The sequence below is a fragment of the Carcharhinus amblyrhynchos genome, chromosome 9, assembly GCF_965287045.1.
Source record: "Carcharhinus amblyrhynchos chromosome 9, sCarAmb.v2.hapA, whole genome shotgun sequence".
In the NCBI taxonomy this organism is placed as follows: domain Eukaryota; kingdom Metazoa; phylum Chordata; class Chondrichthyes; order Carcharhiniformes; family Carcharhinidae; genus Carcharhinus; species Carcharhinus amblyrhynchos.
In genome coordinates this window covers 109,967,761-109,987,449 of record NC_137332.1, presented here as the reverse complement: position 1 = coordinate 109,987,449, position 19,689 = coordinate 109,967,761, and the positions used below count along the sequence as shown (strand labels likewise).

The following is a 19,689-nucleotide window of genomic DNA, read 5'->3' as shown; positions in this document are numbered from 1 at the left end:
TCGGAAAACCCATCTGATTCACTAACGTCCCTTAGGGAAGGAAATTGGCCATCCTTACCTGGTCTGGTCTACACGTGACACCAGAGCCAAGCAACGCGGCTGACTTTTTAAAAAATTTATTTTGAGGGACATGGGCATCACTGGCTGACCAGCATTTATTGCCCATCTCTAGTTGCCCTTGGAGGGCAATTAAAAGTCAACCACATTGCTGTGGTTCCAGGGTCACATGTAGGCCAGACCAGGCAAGGACAGCAGATTCCCTTCCCTAAAGGACATTAGTGAACCAGATGGGTGTTTCTGACAATTGGCAATGGTTTCATGGTCATCAGCATATTCTTAATTCCAGATTTTTTTTTAAATTGAATTCAAATTCCACCATCTGCCATGGCAGGATTTGAGCGCAGGTCCCCCAGAACATTAGCTGAGTTTCTGGATTAATATTCTAGCGATAACATCACCAGGCCATCACCTCCCCAACTGCCCTCTGAAATGAAGGGCAAATAGGGATGGGCAATAAATGTTGACCCAGCCAGTGATAGCCACATCCCATAAATGAATTTAAAAAACTATTTTGAATAAGGACAGGGGCACTCCAGTTATCTGATCACAATCACACTGTCTGTGGGATCCTGCTGTGCGCATATTGGCTGCCGTGTTTCCAATACTACAACAGGAAACGCACTTCAAAAAGGAGAAATTTTAGCACCGACCGTACAGCACTTTGAGATGTCCGTGAAAGGTGTTATAGAACTGTAAATATTTGTTTTAACTTCAAAATGATTTGCAGTGTTTGCAAAGCTATCCTCATTTCACAGAGACTGACACGTGGACGGGAACGCTGACATGTGAGCAAGGGCACCTTAAAAAGGTGCAAGAGGGTGGGGTACACATTTATTGTGTCTTGTCTAGCTGAAGTTCATTCTAGCTTTAGACAAGAGATATCATTTGGGCCATTTAACTGGTTCATACAATACTGAAGTGTTTCTTCACGCATCTCCAGTAACCTACTTAAGCGTTCGCTCTTGCGCAGGTTTTCCTAGGGGACTGGTTTAACTCAGTTGGCTGGACAGTTGGTTTTTGATACAGAGTGATGCCAACAGCGTGGATCCAATTCCTGTACCGGCTAAGGTTATTCATAAAGGCCCCGCTCTCTCAGCCTTGACCACCCGAGATATTGTGATCCTCAGATCAAATCACTGCGAGTCATGTCACCCCTTCAAAAAGGGGAGAGCAGCCTCTGGTTATCTGGGATCTTCCTAGCATAGTCTGAAAATTGGCACTCCAACTTACTGATCTTTGAATCTGCCTGATCAATTGTTGAATTCAAGTTGTTTTGGAATGATATTTTCTTGTACCACAGACGTGGGATCAATTCGCTGTGTCAGGTGGATCTGTGTCTCAGTCACCTCTCTCTAACACAGTATAGCCTCCAGCCAGTGGAAGCACACTGACCCAGTCTCAGATCAGCCTCATTCTCTTCCAGCTAAATGGTGGGACAAAGGTTGACATGCTCTTCAGTTCTTACTGTACTGTCACCAGTGACTCCCCTCTCCTGCCACAGTCTCTGGCTGCAACCAGACAACTTACAGCCAAGTTAACATGAAGCTTTTTCCAATCCGCTAAATCAAAAAGAGAGAATACATCTAATGTCACCCATTTTGCCTGCCTCAATATGTCGGTTGCTGGAACTTTTTCACTTTTGGGCTTAATTAATCCAATTCCTGTCCAAATTGGAATCACATCTCCGAAAACTTCAATTCATCCATATACTCCACCGTTCTGTCCCACCACCATATTGTACATGAACACCACCCCTGCTCAAACTTGTGAATATTGACTCCCAGTGTATTCAGTGGTAAATAACATTTGCACCACACAAGTGCCAGGCAATGACCATCTCCAAGAGAGGATCTAGCCATCACCCTAGACATTCAGAGGCATTACCTTCACTGAATCCTGCACTGTCAACATCCTGGGAGTTTACTATTGACCAGAAACTAAATTGAACTGGCCATATAAATAGTGTGGCTACCAGAGCAGGTCACGATTCAGAATCACCTCCTGACTCCCCAAAGCCTGTCGATCATCTATAAGACACAAGTCAAGAGTGTGATGGAATACTCTCCACTTGCCTGGACAAGTGCAGCTCCAACAATACTTAGGAAGCTCGACTTAAGACAAAGTAGCCTACTTAATTGGCTGCAGGAACCCTCACTTTTTTTACTTCTGGCTTTGATTATTCCAACAGAATAAGAGGTTAGCTAATAACAGCACTGTTGATGACCCACAGGGAGAATGTCCATGTGTTCCCTCCAGGTGCTCTGGTTTCCTCCCACAGTCCAAAGACGTGCGAGTTAGGTTGATTGACACTAAGGGGCAATTTAGTATGGCCAAGGGGATTAGCAGGTAAATATGTGAGGTGATGGAAATAGGGCCTGGATGGGAATGTGGTCACTGCAGACTCGATGGCCAAATGACTACCTTCTGCACTGTAGGGAATCTATGAATAGGTGAGTGAGAGTGACTGCCCTTAACATCAAGGTGGGCACAATGGTTAGCATTGCTGCCTCATAGTGCCTAGGACCTGGGTTCAATTCTGGCCTTTGGGTGATTATCTATACACAGACCACATGTTCTCCCCATGTCTGTATGTGTTCCTGCCAGCTGCTTCGGTTTCCTCCCACAGTCTAATAGCGTGCAGGTTAGGGGGCTTAGGCATGGTAAGAGGGAAATAAGGAGAGTTCTCGGTGTTAGATTCAAGTGTTATAACATGACACACCAGACTTGGCTAGAATGTGCACTGTTAATACATTCAAAGCCTATGTCAGGGCATCCGAAGCAGAATCTTTAACCTACGCAGCAAGATTACTCGAGTTTCGCATGTGGAAAAATATCCCCTTGAGATACCAGTGGGCACCTGACACTCTGGATCAGCAATCCCTTGAAGTTTATGAGGATAGCAAATGACTTCGTAGAGACAAAGATAGGCTGCTTCCCCTCACCAGCCCCCCACCCTGAGTTTGTTAATCAATTCAAAGTCATGTGCATCTCGTCCACGACAGTCATCCAAACAATGAACACAAACTCAACCCCACAGATTTAGTGTAGGCTTGAGACTCTGAAGAAATGTTGTTTGCTTAAACCCACACCAAGACCTTGAACTCTGTGCACATCATAAAGATCCCCAGAGGTGCACAACAAACAATAAACACTGATACTTCCTGGAATGCGATAGGCCTGAATCCAGTCAGGAGTCCAATTAAAATATGATGCAGAGTATTTTATTATTCATTTACGGCAAATGCAAAATAGACACTAATTGCTCAAGGTCATAGAGTGATAAAATCCTCACCGTTAGCCAAATGCCTGCGACTCACCAGTAATATAGTCCCAGGCTCCTTTTATTGATATTTATTGTGGCGCTGCATCACAGCACCAGGAATCCAGGTTCAATTCCCAGCTCAGGTCACTGTGCAGAGTTTGCACATTGTCCCAGGGTCCGCGTGGGTTTCCTCCAGGTGCTCCGGTTTCTTCCCACAGTCCGAAAGACACGTTCGTTAGGTGCAATGGCCATGCTAAATTCTCCCTCAGCGTACCCAAACAGTTGTCGGAGTGTGGCAACTAGGGGACTTTCAGAGTGACTTCATTGCAGTGTTAATGCAAGCCTATTTGTAACGCTAAGAAATAAACTTACACATTACTTATAGGATGTGGGCATTGCTGATTAGGTCAACTTTACTGTCCCTCCCCAGCTTCCCTTGAGGTGGTGGTGATGGGTTTCTTGAACCGCTGCAGTCCCCTAGTGCAGGTAGACCCACAGGGCTGTTAGGGAGGGAGTCCCAGGTTTTTATCCCAGCAGCAGTGAAAGAACAGGCGATATGGGTAAAAGGGGCTGCAGATCCAAGACCTTACCGAACGACAGAAATGTTTGAAGGGCCAAGTGGTCGATTCCTGTTCCTACGATCTGGTTCTAAGTCAGGATGGTATACAGCCTGGGAGACCATAGTGATGGTGATGGTGCTCCCATTCTTCTCCTGCCTTTGTGCTTCTACGTGGTGGAGGTTGCACATTTGGGAAACTGTAATTCACCCAAAACATGAGCTATGTTAGCTTTCATTGATATTTCCATTCTACCGGGAAACTGCTTGAGTTTAATGACACCACCTCAGTGGCAAAGAGCTTGCCATTTATAATATTCAATCATTTCCTCCTCGCTCTGTCACAGTACTAACCACAGAATGTGTTTCGGTCGAGTGCTGCCTACACATCTACTTTTTAAATCCACCCTATTAGTAGCCTCCTGGTCCTTGATCCAGTGCCTAACACCACAAGCTAGAAAATTTGGTGAGTTTGAGTCCAAATCCTGTCTCTTTCACCCCTCCCAAACATTGAGAATAGACATCAGATGTTCTGGAATATTTTATACTTAGGACTCGGATTTCACTGCCTGAGAATGTGGTGGAGGCAGGTGTAACCAAGGCTTTCACAAGATAATTGGATCATTATCTGGAAAGAGTTGCAAGGCCACAGGGGCAAAAGTTGGGGGAGTAGCAATTTGGAAGGCAAATGGCAGGTTGGCCTTTATTACAAGGGGATTGGGGTGCTAGAATCAAAACAATTGGTTGGCTGCAATGTTTTTAGATTTTGACGAGACCATACTTGTGTGTAGTTTTGATCTCCACATTTATAAAAGGATGTGCTTGTATTTAAGGTGATACAGTGATGGTTCACCAATTGGTCCCTAGGATGAGGGTCATACGATGCAAGCTTGAGTCAATCGAGCTTAGATTCCCTGGAGTTTAGAAGAATGAGGCGCGATCTCATCAAATCCTACAGAATTCCGAAGGGGTTTAATGTGGCAGAATCTGCAAGATTGTTTCCACTGAATCAGGGAATTTAAAACAGATAAGCAGGGTAAAACTATTGAGATCTTTAAATCTATCTTAGCCAGGTTACCAGGCTACTGCCTCAGTAATTATGTTAGGGGACAACCCTCACTGTTGTTTCAATCCCTGTCAACTTTGTCGACCTTGTCTGACCAACCGTTCTCTATCCAGTTGGCAGTTGATTATAGATGGACACTTGTGGGCTGCACCTGAATGCCAGGGTGTGGCCCTCACCCACCAGTTGAAGGAAACTAAGGGTGCAGCTGGCGAGGTAAATTTTGAATAAGGAACGTTCTTTGTTGCCAACGTTTCCTGTGAGGGAGGATGTTACAGCTACGCTTTCCCATCCTTTATCAACCACGTGTACTTATTTTGAGCCGAGACAATGTGTTTTATGCTTCCAACGTTGCAGCTCAGAGGCTTGTTGTTACCTTCTTTCTGACAGGGTGGGGACCTCCCAACACAGAATGGTTACAATATCAAAAGGGACCATTTGACAGACCGTGTCAAATGGTCCTTTTGATTGTTTACGACTGAGAAAGGGGATAATTTTTTCATCCAAAAAGCTGTGAATTTTCGGCATTGTTTGCTCCCTGAGGGTTGTGCAGGCTCAATCATTGAATCAATTTAAGGCTGCGATACACAGATATTTGGTCTCTTAGGGGATTAAGGGTTATGGGGAGTGGGCAGGAAGAGGGCGTTGAGACCCAAGCTCACCACGACCAGACTGAATGGCGGTCCACTCTTGCTTCCATTCTTTTTTGTTCTTGTTGCGGGATGTGGGACTTTGTGGAGTTGCCCTTGCAGGTAAGTCAACGTGAACACGGTCTGTCAAATGGTCCCTTTTGATGTTGTAACCATTCTGTGTTGGGAGGTCCCCACCCTGTCAGAAAGAGGGTAACAGCAAGCCTCTGAGCTGCAATGTTGGAAGTATAAACACATTGCCTCAGCTAAGAATAAGTACACGTGGTTGATAAAGGATGGGAAAGCGTAGCTGTAACATCCTCCCTCACAGGAAACATTGGCAACAAAGAACATTCCTTGCGCAAAATTTACCTCACCAACTGCATCCTTGATTTCCTTCAACTGGTGGGTGAGGGCCACACCCTGGCATTCGAGTGCAGCCCACAAGTGTCCATCTATAATCAGCTGCCAACTGGAAAGGGAACGATTGGTCAGAAAGGGTTGACAAGAGTTGACAGGGATTGAAACAATGGTGAGGATTGTCCCCTAACTTAATTACCGAGGCAGTCAGCCTGGTAACCTGGCTAGGATAGTTTTAAAGCTCTCAATGGTTTACATCCTAAAATCCTGTGAAACATAGCGAATATTTGCGTAAGAAATAGGAGCTGGAGTAGGCCATTAAAGACCCCCCTGAGTCTGCTCCACAATTCAACAAACTTACGGTCAACATTTTATCTCAATTCCATCTTCCTGCACTAGCTACAGTTCCCTTAAATGGTGTAGCACCCAACAATCTATCCACCTTTGTCTTGAATATATTGAACGACGCAACATCCACAGCCCCTGGCATTAGAGAAATCCAAAGATAACCCTTCTGAACAAAGAGATTCTTCCTTATCTCTGCCCTAAACACTGAGACTGTGACCCCATGTTCTAGAATTCCCCAGCCTGGGGAAACATTTTCTCAGCGGCTAACCTGTTAAGCCTCTTTAGAATTATATTTCAATCACAGCACTTCTCATTCTTCTGAACTCTAGCAAGAATCAGCCAATTTATTTAAGCTTCTCCTGACAAGACAATCTCTTCTTCCTTGGGATCAATCCAATTCCTTCCTTCCCCCTACTTTACTCTATGAGGGGATGTGGGTATCACTGGCAAAGTCAGGTTTTGTTGCCCATCCCTTATTGCCTTTGATCTGAGGCTTGCTAGACCAATTTGAAGGACAGTTAAGAATCAATAACACTGCCTACAAATCTGGAGTCTTACGTAGGCCAGATTGGGTAAGGATGGCAGATTTCCTTCCCTCAAGGGAACCAGCTAAGTTCTACAATGTTCAGTGACAGTTTCATGGTCGCCATCACTGAAACAAGCTTTTAATTCCAGCATTGTTAATGGAATTTAAATTCCACCAGCTGCCATGGTGGGATTTGAACCCATGTCCCCCACAGCATTAGCCTAGGTTTCTGGTCAACTAACCCACTATGCCACCTTCACTGTACTCCTGGGACAAACAAATCCTTCCTTATATTCTTGCACTTGGTTCCTTGAAGTTCAAAGGCATTGATGATTAATGAATGCTACAAGTTTATTGCATTGTTACACGTTACTTTTCGATGTCAAGGAACAGGAAATTATTTGAGACAAAAGCTCAAAAGCTTGACACTCAGCATTTTAAGCATATTAAAAGTGATACTGCAGCTATAAATAACCCTCAATTGGGAAATAATTTAGTTACAAGATAGTCAGTTCCATCATATCACTGGTGGTATTTGCTACTCCACACTGTGATATAACCATGGGTAATGCAATAACCCAAAATTCCTTCAGAAATCAGTTAATTAAAATGATTCTATCTGTTTGGCTTAATCTTCTGGAAATTCTTCAAAATTCTTGGCATAACTTGAGAGCAACAGGCAAACAGAGGTTAATATGTGATATTAGCTTCTGATCTTCTGCCATCCAAAATATGACACCAAAAATCCAAAATCCTAAGATGCATCACTTTGCTCATGCCAGGCTCTTGTGAGTTTCAGTATTCTGGGCACCTCTTTGTTCACACACATCGCCACCATGTGGACCCATTTCCCCCCTCCCCCCCAAAAAAAAAAATCGCACATCTCCTGTGGCCTAGTGCTCCATACCACTTGCTTGTTTTCTTCAGTTTGTAGCACCAGTTTGGTTCCCCAGTCTCTGTTCAGACAGCAGTGCCCCTTTCCATCGAGGCACTGAATCATAGAACCTCTACAGTGCAAAAGGCAGCCATTCAGCCCATCAGATCAGCACCAACTCGCTCCAAAAGAGTACCTTACCCAAGCCCGTTCATCCACCTTAAGCCTGAAACTGCACATTTGGCATGACTAAACCGATAACCTACACATTCTAGGACACTAAGGGGCAATTTAGCATGGCCAATCCACCAAATCTGCACACCTTTGGACTGTGGGAGGAAACTGGAGCACCCGGAGGAAACCCACGTTGATACAGGAAGAACTCCACACAGACAGTCACCCAAGCCCAGAATTGAACTCAGGTGAGCTGTGAGGCAGCAATGCTAAGCACTTGCCACTGACTCCAGGTTCAACAGGTTACTCAGAGCTCAAACCCAAACCCTTTCCCTCTCCCACAGTATTGTCAGGCAACAGTTTTTTCTGCATTCAGGGAACAAAATGGGATCAAGTGGCAGCCATGCTGAGGTTAAGGAGAGGGCAGTTACTCAGGAACAGACCAAATGTGGAAGCTGCAAGCCTTTCAAAACAACCAACTCACATTGTGAATCTTAACAACTCTGTTATGGTATTTGGGCTTCAGAAGATGGTAGCCAGCTGTCTTCTTTGAACTGCTGCAGTCCATGTGCTGTAGGTACCCCCAAAGTGCTGATGGGAAGAAGTTTTAAAGATACTGATCCAATGGCAGCAAAGGAACAGCGATACATTTTCAAGTCAGGATGGTGAGTGGCTTGGAGGGGAAATTCCAGATGGTAGTGTTCGAATGTGCTCTTGCCTTCCTAAATAGTGGTCATAGGTTTGGAAGGTGCTGTCTTACGAGTATTCGAAAGTTCCTTCAGTGTGTTTTATAGATTGTACACACTGCTGTTACTGATGGAGGGAGTGGATGTTAGTAGATGTGATGCTAATCAAGCAGGTTGCTTTGTCCTGGGTGGTGTTGAGTTTGAGTGTTGTTGGAGCTACATCTATCCAGGCAAGTGGGGAGTATTCCATCGCACTCCTGACTTACGTCTTGTAGATGATGGACAGGCTTTGGGGAACCAGGAGGGGAGTTGCTCACTTTCTTTAAAATTAAAAAGGATAATTCGATTTCAAACATTCAAACTAGAAAAACCAGTCTCTTTCTTTGCCCACTGCACATCATGTGGGATTATTTAGATGGAGAGTCCTTCCTCTTTCATTCACAACCTAGCTACTCTTCCTGATCTATTGTTCAGAGTAGCACAGAGAAGGTCAGGAAACAAAAATTAAGTAAAACAATATGACCTTGTCCAAGAGCTGTGCTTTTGAGCCCATAACATTACCAATTCAATACCAACTTAAAACCAGCCAATGATGCAAGACCAAATCTCACCTGCAGCTGAAACGTACCAATAATCATTTACGGGCAGGAACTCACTTATTGGAATAGTGCTTAATACTTGAACCACTTTGGGTGAATTGCTGATAGGAAATCATGTGGAAACATTCAATCAAAAGCCACCATACATGAGTCATACTGCTGAATAGCTTTGGGACCAAACGTACTATACATGCTAGCAATAACTCATCACGCACCGTGGTTCCCAACTGCACACAGTCTTATTCACACTAACAACAGATTCCAGCTACAATTATAGACATTAACTAACTTGTTTGTTAGAAGAACAGAACCAGGGCAGCCTCTTTTTAAAAAAAGTGGTGGATTTTCAGAAGAGGTTTTCAGAAGGAAAGGATGGTAGTGACACCATTTAATAAACAAAACAGAAACTCAAAAATCCAACACTTATTCTCAGCAGTCAGATTTTTACCAACAGAAAGAAAACAAAGCTGATCCAAACAGCCCCATAATTTATTTGGGCTCCAATAGTCAAAGGAAGAATAGCCACAGGACAGCACCTGCACCATCCTGTATAATTCATGCCTAATCCCAGCCCATACCCAACAACCCATTCCCCAATTATTCCTCCAGACTGCATCCTGTCCAATTCACATCCAATCTCTACCCTGTGTATCCACTCCCCAATTACTGGCCCATCTTGTCCAAATCAAGACAACTCAACACCATCCCATGCCCAAACCCACTCCTCCAGCCAACCCACTGCCCAACACCCCCGCCACCCCAGCCAGTGCCCAACACCTCCACTGTCCAACACCTCCATAATTCCAGCCAGTGCCCAACACACCCATCACCACAGCCAGTGCCCAACACACCCACCACCACAGCCAACCCACTGACCCAGGCACAGCCTGACAGGCCCACTACCCCCCAGCCAACCCACTGCCAACAGACCCTCTCCCTCAGTCTATTGCCAACTGCTGATCAATTTATACCTCTTCTCTCTCCCTCCCTCCTCCTGCCAGTTTCCCCGCACTTACCGTAAGGCTCGGAACTTCTCTCTTCCTTCTTTTTCTTGCCCATTTTCCTGCCACCACTGGTTCAGTGCCGCTCCTTCCACCTCTGAACAGGCACAGCTCCCGACTGACTGCGCCACCTGGCCCTGCCCCCTCCTAATGCGCACCTGCCGGCCACGCCCACTCTCACCTGCCGGCCCCGCCCACCCGCACTTACCGGCTCAGCCCACTCGCTGGCCTCGCCCACCGGCCGGTCACGCCCACCCGCACCTGCCGGCCCCGCCTACCGGCCGGCTCCGTCCAACCGCACCTGCCGGCCCCGCCCACCGGCCGGCTCCGTCCAACCGCACCTGCCGGCTCAGTCCACCGGCCGGCCTCGCGCACCTGCACCTGCCGGCTCCGCTCACGTGCTGGCCCCGCCCACCCCCACTGCCGGACACCAGCCGGGAATAGGTTGTCCTGAGGGCTGGCGGGATCCCAGGAGCTCCTGCCTCCCTCACTGATGAATGAGTCCGCCAGTGACTGTTTCCCTCAAGTTTTAAAGTTTATTTACTAGTGTCACAAGTAGGCTTACTGCAATGAAGTTACGGTGAAAATCTCCTAGTTGGCATACTCCGGCGCCTGTTGGGATACACTGACAGAGAATTTAGCATGGCCAATTCACCTATGAAATCAGATCAGTCGGTGGAAACCCATGCAGACTTGGGAGAACATACAAACTCCATACAGAGAGTGACTCATGCCAGGAGTCCGACCCAGTACCTTGTGCTGTGAGGCAGCAGTGCTAATGGTTGTGCCACCGTGCCACTTGATAGTACTGTTGATAATGCGTTCCATTACTTTACTGATGATCAAGAAAAGACTGATGTGGCAGTAATTGGTTGGATTTGTCCTGTTTTTCTGTTCAGGACATAACTTGACAATTTTCCAGGTAGACACCAGTGTTGTAGTTGTATTGGAACAGCCTTGCATGGCAAGTTCTGGAGCACAGGTCTTCAGTGCTATTTGTGGACTATTATCAGGGGCCATACATAGCCTTTGCAGTACCCAGGACCTTCAACTGTACCTTGATATCATGTGGAGTGAATCGAATTGGCTGAAGATTGAATCACCTCACACTTCTCTCCATTGAATGTCATCTGCCACATGTCTGCCCAATCCAACAACATGCCTCTGTCCTTTTGAAGTTCAAGACTATCCTCATCACAGTTAACGATGTTTCCAATCTTCATATCATCTGCAAATTTTGAAATCACGCCCTGAACACCAGTCTATGGTCATTAATATAAATCAGGAAGAGCAAGTCTTCCAAGACTGACCCCTAGGGAACTCCACTACAAACCATGGAACCAGGCAGAAAAAGGCTATTCAGCCCATCATGGTCAACAGAGAAAATTATAAACTAGCTGCTCAATTTAAACACACTTACCAGCTCCAAAGCTTTGCAGGTTACAGCACTTCAGATGCAGATCCAGGTATCTTCCCAGTAAGTTGAGCATTTCATCCTCAACCACCAACTTGCACAGTGATTTCCAAATGCTGCCACCCTCCAAGTAAAAACGTTTTCCTCATATCTCCTCTAATTCTTCTACCAATCATCTAAACCTATGCTCCCTGGTAATTGATTCCTCAGCTCCATCAACCTTCCTCCAATCTGAAATGCAACCACTCTATATTTCCCATCACTTGCCCATTTCTTATCTAAGTGTCCACTTTCCCCTTTATTCCAAGAGTTACAATTGGCACAGTTGGGCAGCACAGTGTCACTATGGTTAACATTGCTGCCTCACAGAGACCCGGGTTCGATTCCAGGCTTGGGTCACTATGTGGAGTCTGTATGTTCTTGCCGTGTCTATGTGGGTTTCCTCCAAATGCTCCGGTTTCAGTCTGAAAGACATGCTGGTTAGGTACATTGGCCATGCTAAATGCTCCCTCTGTGCACCCAAACAGGTTAAAAGTCTGACAACACCAGGTTTTAGTCCAACCTATTTATTTGGGGTAACCCCGAAAGCTAGTGAGTATATTATCAAATAAATAGGTTGGACTAAAACCTGGTGTTGTCAGACTTTTTACTGTGTTTACGCCAGTCCAATGCCGGCATACCCACATCATGACCCAAACAGGTGCCAGAGTATGGCAGTGAGGGGATTTTCACAGTAATGTCATTGCAGTGTTAATGCAAGCCTCCTTGTAACATGAATAAAAAAAATGCTCAAAACTCTGTTTTGTAGCACTGTATCAAACAACCTTTGAAAATCCCTATACACATCACAGCATTGCTTTTATTATGTTAACCTGTTAAAGTTTATTAGTCACAAGTAAGGCTTACATTAACACTGCAATGAAGTTATTGTCAAATCGCCCTAGTCACCACAGTCTGGAGCCTGTTCAGGTCAATGAATCTAATCAGCATGTCTTTCAGGCTGTGGGAGGAAACTAGAGAACCCAGAGGAAACCCACACAGACCCAGGAAGAACATACAAACTCCACACAGACAGTGACCCAAGCTGGGAATCAAATCTGGGTCCCTGGCACTGTGAAGGAGCAGTGCTAACCACTCTGTTACTGTGCCGTACTGTTATCTCCTCAAAAACTCAGCAAGCTAATTAAACATGATGTTCCCTTAATGAATCCATGCTGGTTGCCCTGAATTATCCTGCACCTGTCAAAGTGACTGTTGATTTTGGCCCAAACTACGGTTTTCAGAAGTTTCCCCTCCCACTGACTGGCTGTCAAACTGACTAGTCTGCAGTCACCTTGTGCTTGCACCCGTTTTTGAACAGGAATGTAACATTTGCAACTCTTCAGCCCTCAGGCAACAGCAGTGTCTAAGGAAAACTGAAAGGTTATCACTAGTGCCACTGCAATTTCCGATCTCACTTCCCTCAGGGTCCTTGGATGTATCTCATCCGGCCCTAATACTTTAATCGACTTTAGGTAAAGGTAACCTTTCTAACACTTCCTCCTTCTCAATTGTAATACCTCAAGTGTACCAGTTTTAGATTTGATTTTATTATTGTCACTTGTAATAGTATACAGTGAAAAGTATTGTTTCTTGTGGACTATACAGACAAAGCATACCATTCATAGGGAAGAAAACGAGAGATTGCAGAATGTAGTGTTACAGTCACAGCTCGGTTGTAGAGAAAGATCATCCTAATGCGAGGTAGATTCATTCAAAAGTCTGATGGCAACAGGGAAGAAGCTGTTCTTGAATCAGTTGGTACATATTCTCAGACTTCTGTGTCTTTTTCCCGACGGAAGGTGGAAGAGAGAATGTCTGGGGTGCGTGGGGTCCTTAATTATGCTGGCTGCTTTTCTGAGGCAGCAGGAAGTATAGACAGAATCAATGGATGGGAGGCTGATTCGCATGATGGATTGGGCTCCATTCACGACCTTTTGTAGTTCCTTGCGGTCTTGGGCGGAGCAGGAGGCATACCAAGTTGCGATACAACCAGTAAGAATGCTTCTCTCAGCTCAGTCTGGGTACAATCTTTTTTCCTTTGTAAAGACATTTAATACCTTCACTTTTTCTTGTGTCTCCACAAGTAATTGTCTTTTTTACCGCTTACCACTCTATTCTTTCTTTAACCATCCTTTTGTCATGTATATGCTTGAAGAAGATCTTGGGATGCCAACTGTTATATCCAGTCATGACTAACTTCTGTCTTATTAGCCACTGATATAGCAATTTGAGTTAAGGGGAAGGGGTGATGGTGGCATGATTTCAATGATGTGGAGTTGCTGGCATTGGACTGAGGTGGACACAGTAAGTAGCCTCACAACACCAGGTTAAAGTCCAACAGGTTTATTTGGTAGCACAAGCTTTCGAAGGACTGCTCCCTCATCAGGTGAGTGCAGGACTTGTTTCACAAACAGGGCATATATAGACACAAACTCAATTAATGATTGGAATGCGAATCTTAACAGATAATCGAGTCTTTACAGATGCCGACAATGAGAGTGGAGAGAGGGTTAAGCACAGGTTAAACAGGTGTAAATTGTCTCCAGCCAGGATAGTTAGTGAGATTTTGCAAGCCCAGGCAAGTCATGGGGGTGATAGATCGTGTAACATGAACACAAGATCCCAGCTGAGGCCGTCCTCATGTATGCAGAATTTGGCTATCAGTTTCTGCTCGGCGATTCTGCATTGTTGTGTGTCTTGAAGGCCACCTTGGAGAACACTTACCCGAAGATCAGAGGCTGAATGCCCTTGACTGCTGAAGTCTTCCCCAACAGGAAGGGAACACTCCTGCCTGGTGATTGTTGAGCCGTGTTCATTCATCCGTTGTTGTAGCGTCTGCATGGTCTCCCCAATGTACCATTCTTCAGGACATCCTTTCCTGCAGCGTATCAGGGAGACAACATTGGCCAAGTCACAAGAGTATGTACCGTGTATCTGGTGGATGGTGTTCTCATGTGAGATGATGGCATCCATGTCGATTATCCAGCATGTCTTGCAGAGTTTGCTGTGGCAGGATTGTGTGGTGTTGTGGTCGCTGTTCTCCTGAAGGCTCAGTAGATTGCTGCATACAATGGTCTGTTTGAGGTTGTACAGTTGTTTGAAGGCAAGTAGTGGGGGTGTGGGGATGACCTTGGCGAGATGTTCATCTTCATGGATGACATGTTGAAGGCTCCAGAGAAGATGATCTTAGCTTCTCTGCTCCAGGGAAGTAGTGGACGATGAAGGGTACTCTGTCTGCCGTGTCCCATGTTTGTCTTCTGAGGAGACTGGTGCTGTTTTTTGCATGGCGCGTCAGAAATGTCAGTCAATGAGTTAAGCACGATATTCTGCTCTTATGTCTCCTGTGCTCCTTCTCATCTGAGCAGATCCTGTGTATACAGAGGACTTGTCCATTGGGGGTGGCTTCTTTAACATGTTTAGGGTGGAATCGATCACCAGACAGGAGTGTTCCCTTTCTGTTGGGGAACACTTCAGCATTCAAGGGCATTCAGCCTCTGATCTTCAGCTAAGCATTCTCCAAGGCGGCTTCAAGACAGGCAACAATGCAGAATTGCCAATCAGAAACTGATAGTCAAGTTTCGCACACTTGAGGACAGCCTTAACTGGGATCTTGGGTTCATGTCACACAACCTCTCACCCCCACAACTTGCCTGGGCTTGCAAAATCTCACTAACTGTCCTGGCTTGAGACAATTCACCTGTGCTTAATCCTCTCTCCACTTGCATTGTCTGCACCTGTAAAGACTTGATTACCTGTTAAGACTCACATTCCAATCATTATCTTATAATTAAGTTTGTGTCTATATATGCCCTGTTTGTGAAACAAATCCTGCACTCACCTGATGAAGAAGCAGCGCTCCGAAAGCTCATGATTCCAAACAAACCTGTTGGATTTTAACCTGGTGTTCTGAGACTACATCCCATGCTTTCAATGAGCAGGGATTTTTGTATCTTATTCGTGAGATGCAAAGTCATGTAAATGTGGTTCCCGATATAGTGTAAAACATTGCAATGCCCAAGATGTGGATAGAAATAGAAAATGTGAGAAAAACACAAGTCTGACAGCAATTGAGAAACAGAATTAATGAAACAGAGTCCAATAAGACTCTTCATCTTATTTTGGTACAGCTCTGAACTGTCAAAACATTAATTCTGTTTCTCCCCAAAAATGCTGCCACACCTGATGAGGTTTTTCAGCACTTTCTGTTTTTACATTTGATTTTTCTTCTTCCTTTTCCATTTTTACATTCACTTTCTCCTCCAGTTAATGGCTGTCATCTCTCCATTTCCAATGTTCATATTTGGCCTGATTCTCCCTCTCAGAATCTCCTTAAGAAATATAGAAAATAGAAGCAGGAGTAAGCCATTCGGCCCTTCAAGCCTGTTCCACCATTCATTTTGATCATGACTGATTATCCTGATCCCACCTTCCTCCAATGCTATACATTAGATACATCGATGACATTTTCTTCCTTTGGACTCATGGTGAAAAATCACAACTATATGATGACATCAATAAGTTCTATCTCACTGTTAGACTCACCATGGACTGCTGTCCAGAATTGGTTGCATTCTTGGACACACACATCTCTATCAAGGATGGCCACTTCAGCACTTCACTGTACTGCATGCCCACGAATAACCTCACGATGCTTCACTTCTCCAGCTTCCAACCCCGACGGACAAGCCATTTGATCCCTTTAGTCCCAGGAGGTGTATCTAACTTCTTCTTGAAATCACAACATTTTGGCCTCAACTATTTTCACACATTCACCATGCTCTGGGTGAAGAAATTTCTCCTCACTTCAGTCCTAAATGGTTATTTTTATCTTCAAACAATAACTCTTAATTCTGGACTCCCCCCCACCATTGGGAACATTCTTTCTGAATCTACCCTGTCTAATTCTTTTTGATTTCTTATTGTCACATGTATTAGTACACAGTGAAAAGTATTGTTCCTTGTGTGACAAAGCATACTGTACGTAGAGAAGGAGATGAGAGAGTGCATAATAATAAATCAAATCAAATCAAAAATGAGTGAAGAATGTAGTGTTACAATCATAACTAACGAGTAGAGAAAGATCAGCTTAATACGAGGTAGGTCCATTCAAAAGTCTTATGGCAGCAGGGCATTGTTCGAGAGTTTAGAAGAGTTAGAGTTGAGTTTTAGAAGCATAGAATGAGAGTAAAAGATAGAATTAGAGGGTATGCTGGGCACAAGAACTCTTTGGCGCCATCTTGAAAATGACCCTGTTAGAATTATTTAAGTTTCGATGAGATCCTCTCTCACTCTTCTAAACGCTAATGGATACAATTCTAACCAACTTAGCCTCTCCTCATGACAGACCTGCCATCACAGGAATCAGCCTGGTAAACTTTCGCTGCACTCCCACTTGATTTTTGAGCTTCTACTCTTGAGCTAGCCCACTCATCTGTCTTTCTGGCCACCCAGCTGATTCTGAGCCTCCCTCAATTTGAAAAGCTGTAATCCTCCTGGTCAACTCTTTCTTCAGAGCTCAACTCTTGCATCTATAAGAAACTTCACACTGCTGACTGTGCAAGTTGTTTTTTTCAGCTTTATGCTGATGTTTTTGGAATTCCAGATGTTGCTTTAAGTCACTTGTCACTTCTTTTGCTGCAGTTAACTCACCCTAAAGGGTATCCAAAAACCTTGGTAGCATTCACTGTTGCATTATAGAAATCACAGGAACAAAACTGTGCACAGCATGATTCCAGAAAATAGTAAATCACTGAAAATCTGGTTTAATGATAGAGTTTGGAAGATAAATGTGAACGGGATACAGGTAACTCCCCTACTCTTCAAAATAGCACAAAGGGAGTCTTTCACCTTCACCCGAGAGGGCAAACGAGCCTCAGTTTAACATTGTGGATGCCATGGTGGCACAGTATTGCCTCACAGTGCCAGGGACCCAGGTTCAATTCTGGCCTTGGGTAACTAGCAGTATGGACTTTGCACATTCTCTCCATGTCTGTGCGTGTTTCCTCCCACAGCCCAAAGATGTATAGGTTAGGCGGATTGGCCAAGCTAAATTACCGCTTAGTGTACAAAGTCGTGAATGTAGCTTAGGGGGATTAGTGGGATACATGTGTGGGGTCACGAGTATAGGGCAGGTGGTGGACCTGGATAAGCTACTCTGTCGGAGAGTTGGTGTAGACTCAATGGGCTGAATGGCCCCCTTCTGCATTGTAGTAATTCTATGATTCATGCCCAAAACACCTCCAATTGTGCAGCACTCTATGCTGCAGTAGAGCATCAACCAGACACCCTGCAGTAAGAGCTGGAATTCACAACTCTGCACAAAATGATGTGAATGAGATCTGCAGATAGAAACAAAATACATTTTTTTTCATTCATGGAATGTGGGCATCACTGGCTGGGCCAGTCCATGCCTGAGAGCATTCAAGAGTCAATTATATTGCCATGAGTCTGCAGTCACATGTAGGCCAAGCCAGGTAAGGATTTCCTTTCCTAAAGGACATCAGTAAACCAGAGATTCTTAACTACAATCGATAATTTTTTTTTAATATTTATCCAATTCAAACCAATCAAGTCCAACTCAGAGTCTCAACAAGTGAGACATTCCCAATCCAAGCTGACAAGACAGGACTCTCACCTCCTGTCTTGGGCTTGATCTACATGATCCAAGTTGATTGGAGTAGGCATTGCACCTCCTCCAAGGTTTGATCCCATTTGCATCTTAGCCAAAAGGCTGAGATGTCTCTTTGAAAGGTTGCTTCAAATGAAGCTAAAATGTAACCTAATGACTTCAACCAAGCACAGCATGTCGATACTACACTTGATCTTAGCCAAAAATAATGGTTTCATGGGAAACCATTGTCAGTTGGCCATCATTAGACTTTTAATTCCAGATTTTTATTGGATTCAAATCTCACCATCTGCCGTGGTGGGATTCAAACCCGGGTCCCCAGAGCATACCCTGAACCTCTGGATTACTAAAACCAGCAACAATACCACTAGTCTATTGCCTCCACTAATATCTCAAATGTCAATGGAGGATCTTTTCTTTTTCAAATAATGTGGCTAAATTAGCTACAATATAAAAAAGTGAACAGAGAAAAGATGCTGTTGTACAGAAACAATTGTTACCTTGAGCTCGTTGTGAAGCTATAATATAGTGGAAGGGATGGCGTTATTGTATGTCATAAGTGCTTCAAAACACTTTAATCTCCAGGCTGCTGGAGAATGTCAACTCAAAACAGAATGGCCAATCTAAAAAGAATAACGTCCCCAGTGTGTCAGCTTCCTTGTGCAGCAATGGAAAAGCTATTTTAATGCTTTCAAAGGTCATATGCAAATAATTTACCACCCTCTTTCCAAGCAGTAAATAGTCCACTAGCTAAACTGAACAAAGGCTGGCTTTAAAAAAAAATTTGAATAGTTGTGTGTCTGCAGGCGTCTTTGAATCAAGGATTTGATTTGATTTATTATTGTCACATGTAATAGTATACAGTGAAAAGTATTTTTTCTTGCCCGCTGTACTGACAAAGCATACCATTCATAGAGGAGGAAACAAGAGAGTGCAGAATGTTGTGTTACAGTCATAGCTAGGGTGTAGAGAAAGATCAACTTAATACAATGTCCATTCAAAAGTCTGATGGCAGCAGGGAAGAAGCTGTTCTTTAGTCAGTTGGTATGTGACCTCAAACTTTTGTACATTTTTCCCGATGGAAGAAGGTGGAAGGGAGAACGTCTGGAGTGCATGGGCTCCTTAATTATGCTGGCTGCTTTTCTGAGGCAGGAGGAGGTGTAGACAGAGTCAGTGGATAGGAGGCTGGTTTGCGTGATGGACTGGGCTTTATTCACGATCTTTTGTAGTTTCTTGTCGTCTAGGGCAGAGCAGGAGCCATACCAAGCTGTGATACAACCAGAAAGAATGCTTTCTACGATGAGTCGTAGCAGACATGCCAAATTTCCGGCTATTGTGGCTGTTGGATTTTCTACTGCTGTGTTTTGACAGTGATAGTTGCTGCAGTAACAGCGTAACTGTAATTAAGTAGGGCTCCAAAGTCTTTTGATTTCAGTGAAACTGAACATGCCACAAAAAGCTTGCACG

The 19,689-nt window shown here is 44.5% G+C and overlaps 1 protein-coding gene across 1 annotated transcript in view; it reads right to left on the bottom strand.

Moving 5' to 3' along the window:
* slc44a4 (solute carrier family 44 member 4) overlaps positions 1 to 10,266 on the bottom strand; it is a 76,734-nt gene extending 66,468 nt beyond the window's left edge. The window contains exon 1 of the mRNA XM_080196392.1: positions 10,154 to 10,266. Coding sequence (XP_080052518.1) covers positions 10,154 to 10,196 — 43 coding nt within the window. The 5' untranslated portion in view covers positions 10,197 to 10,266. The remainder of the gene's footprint in view (positions 1 to 10,153) is intronic.
* Between the last annotated feature and the right edge of the window lie 9,423 nt (positions 10,267 to 19,689).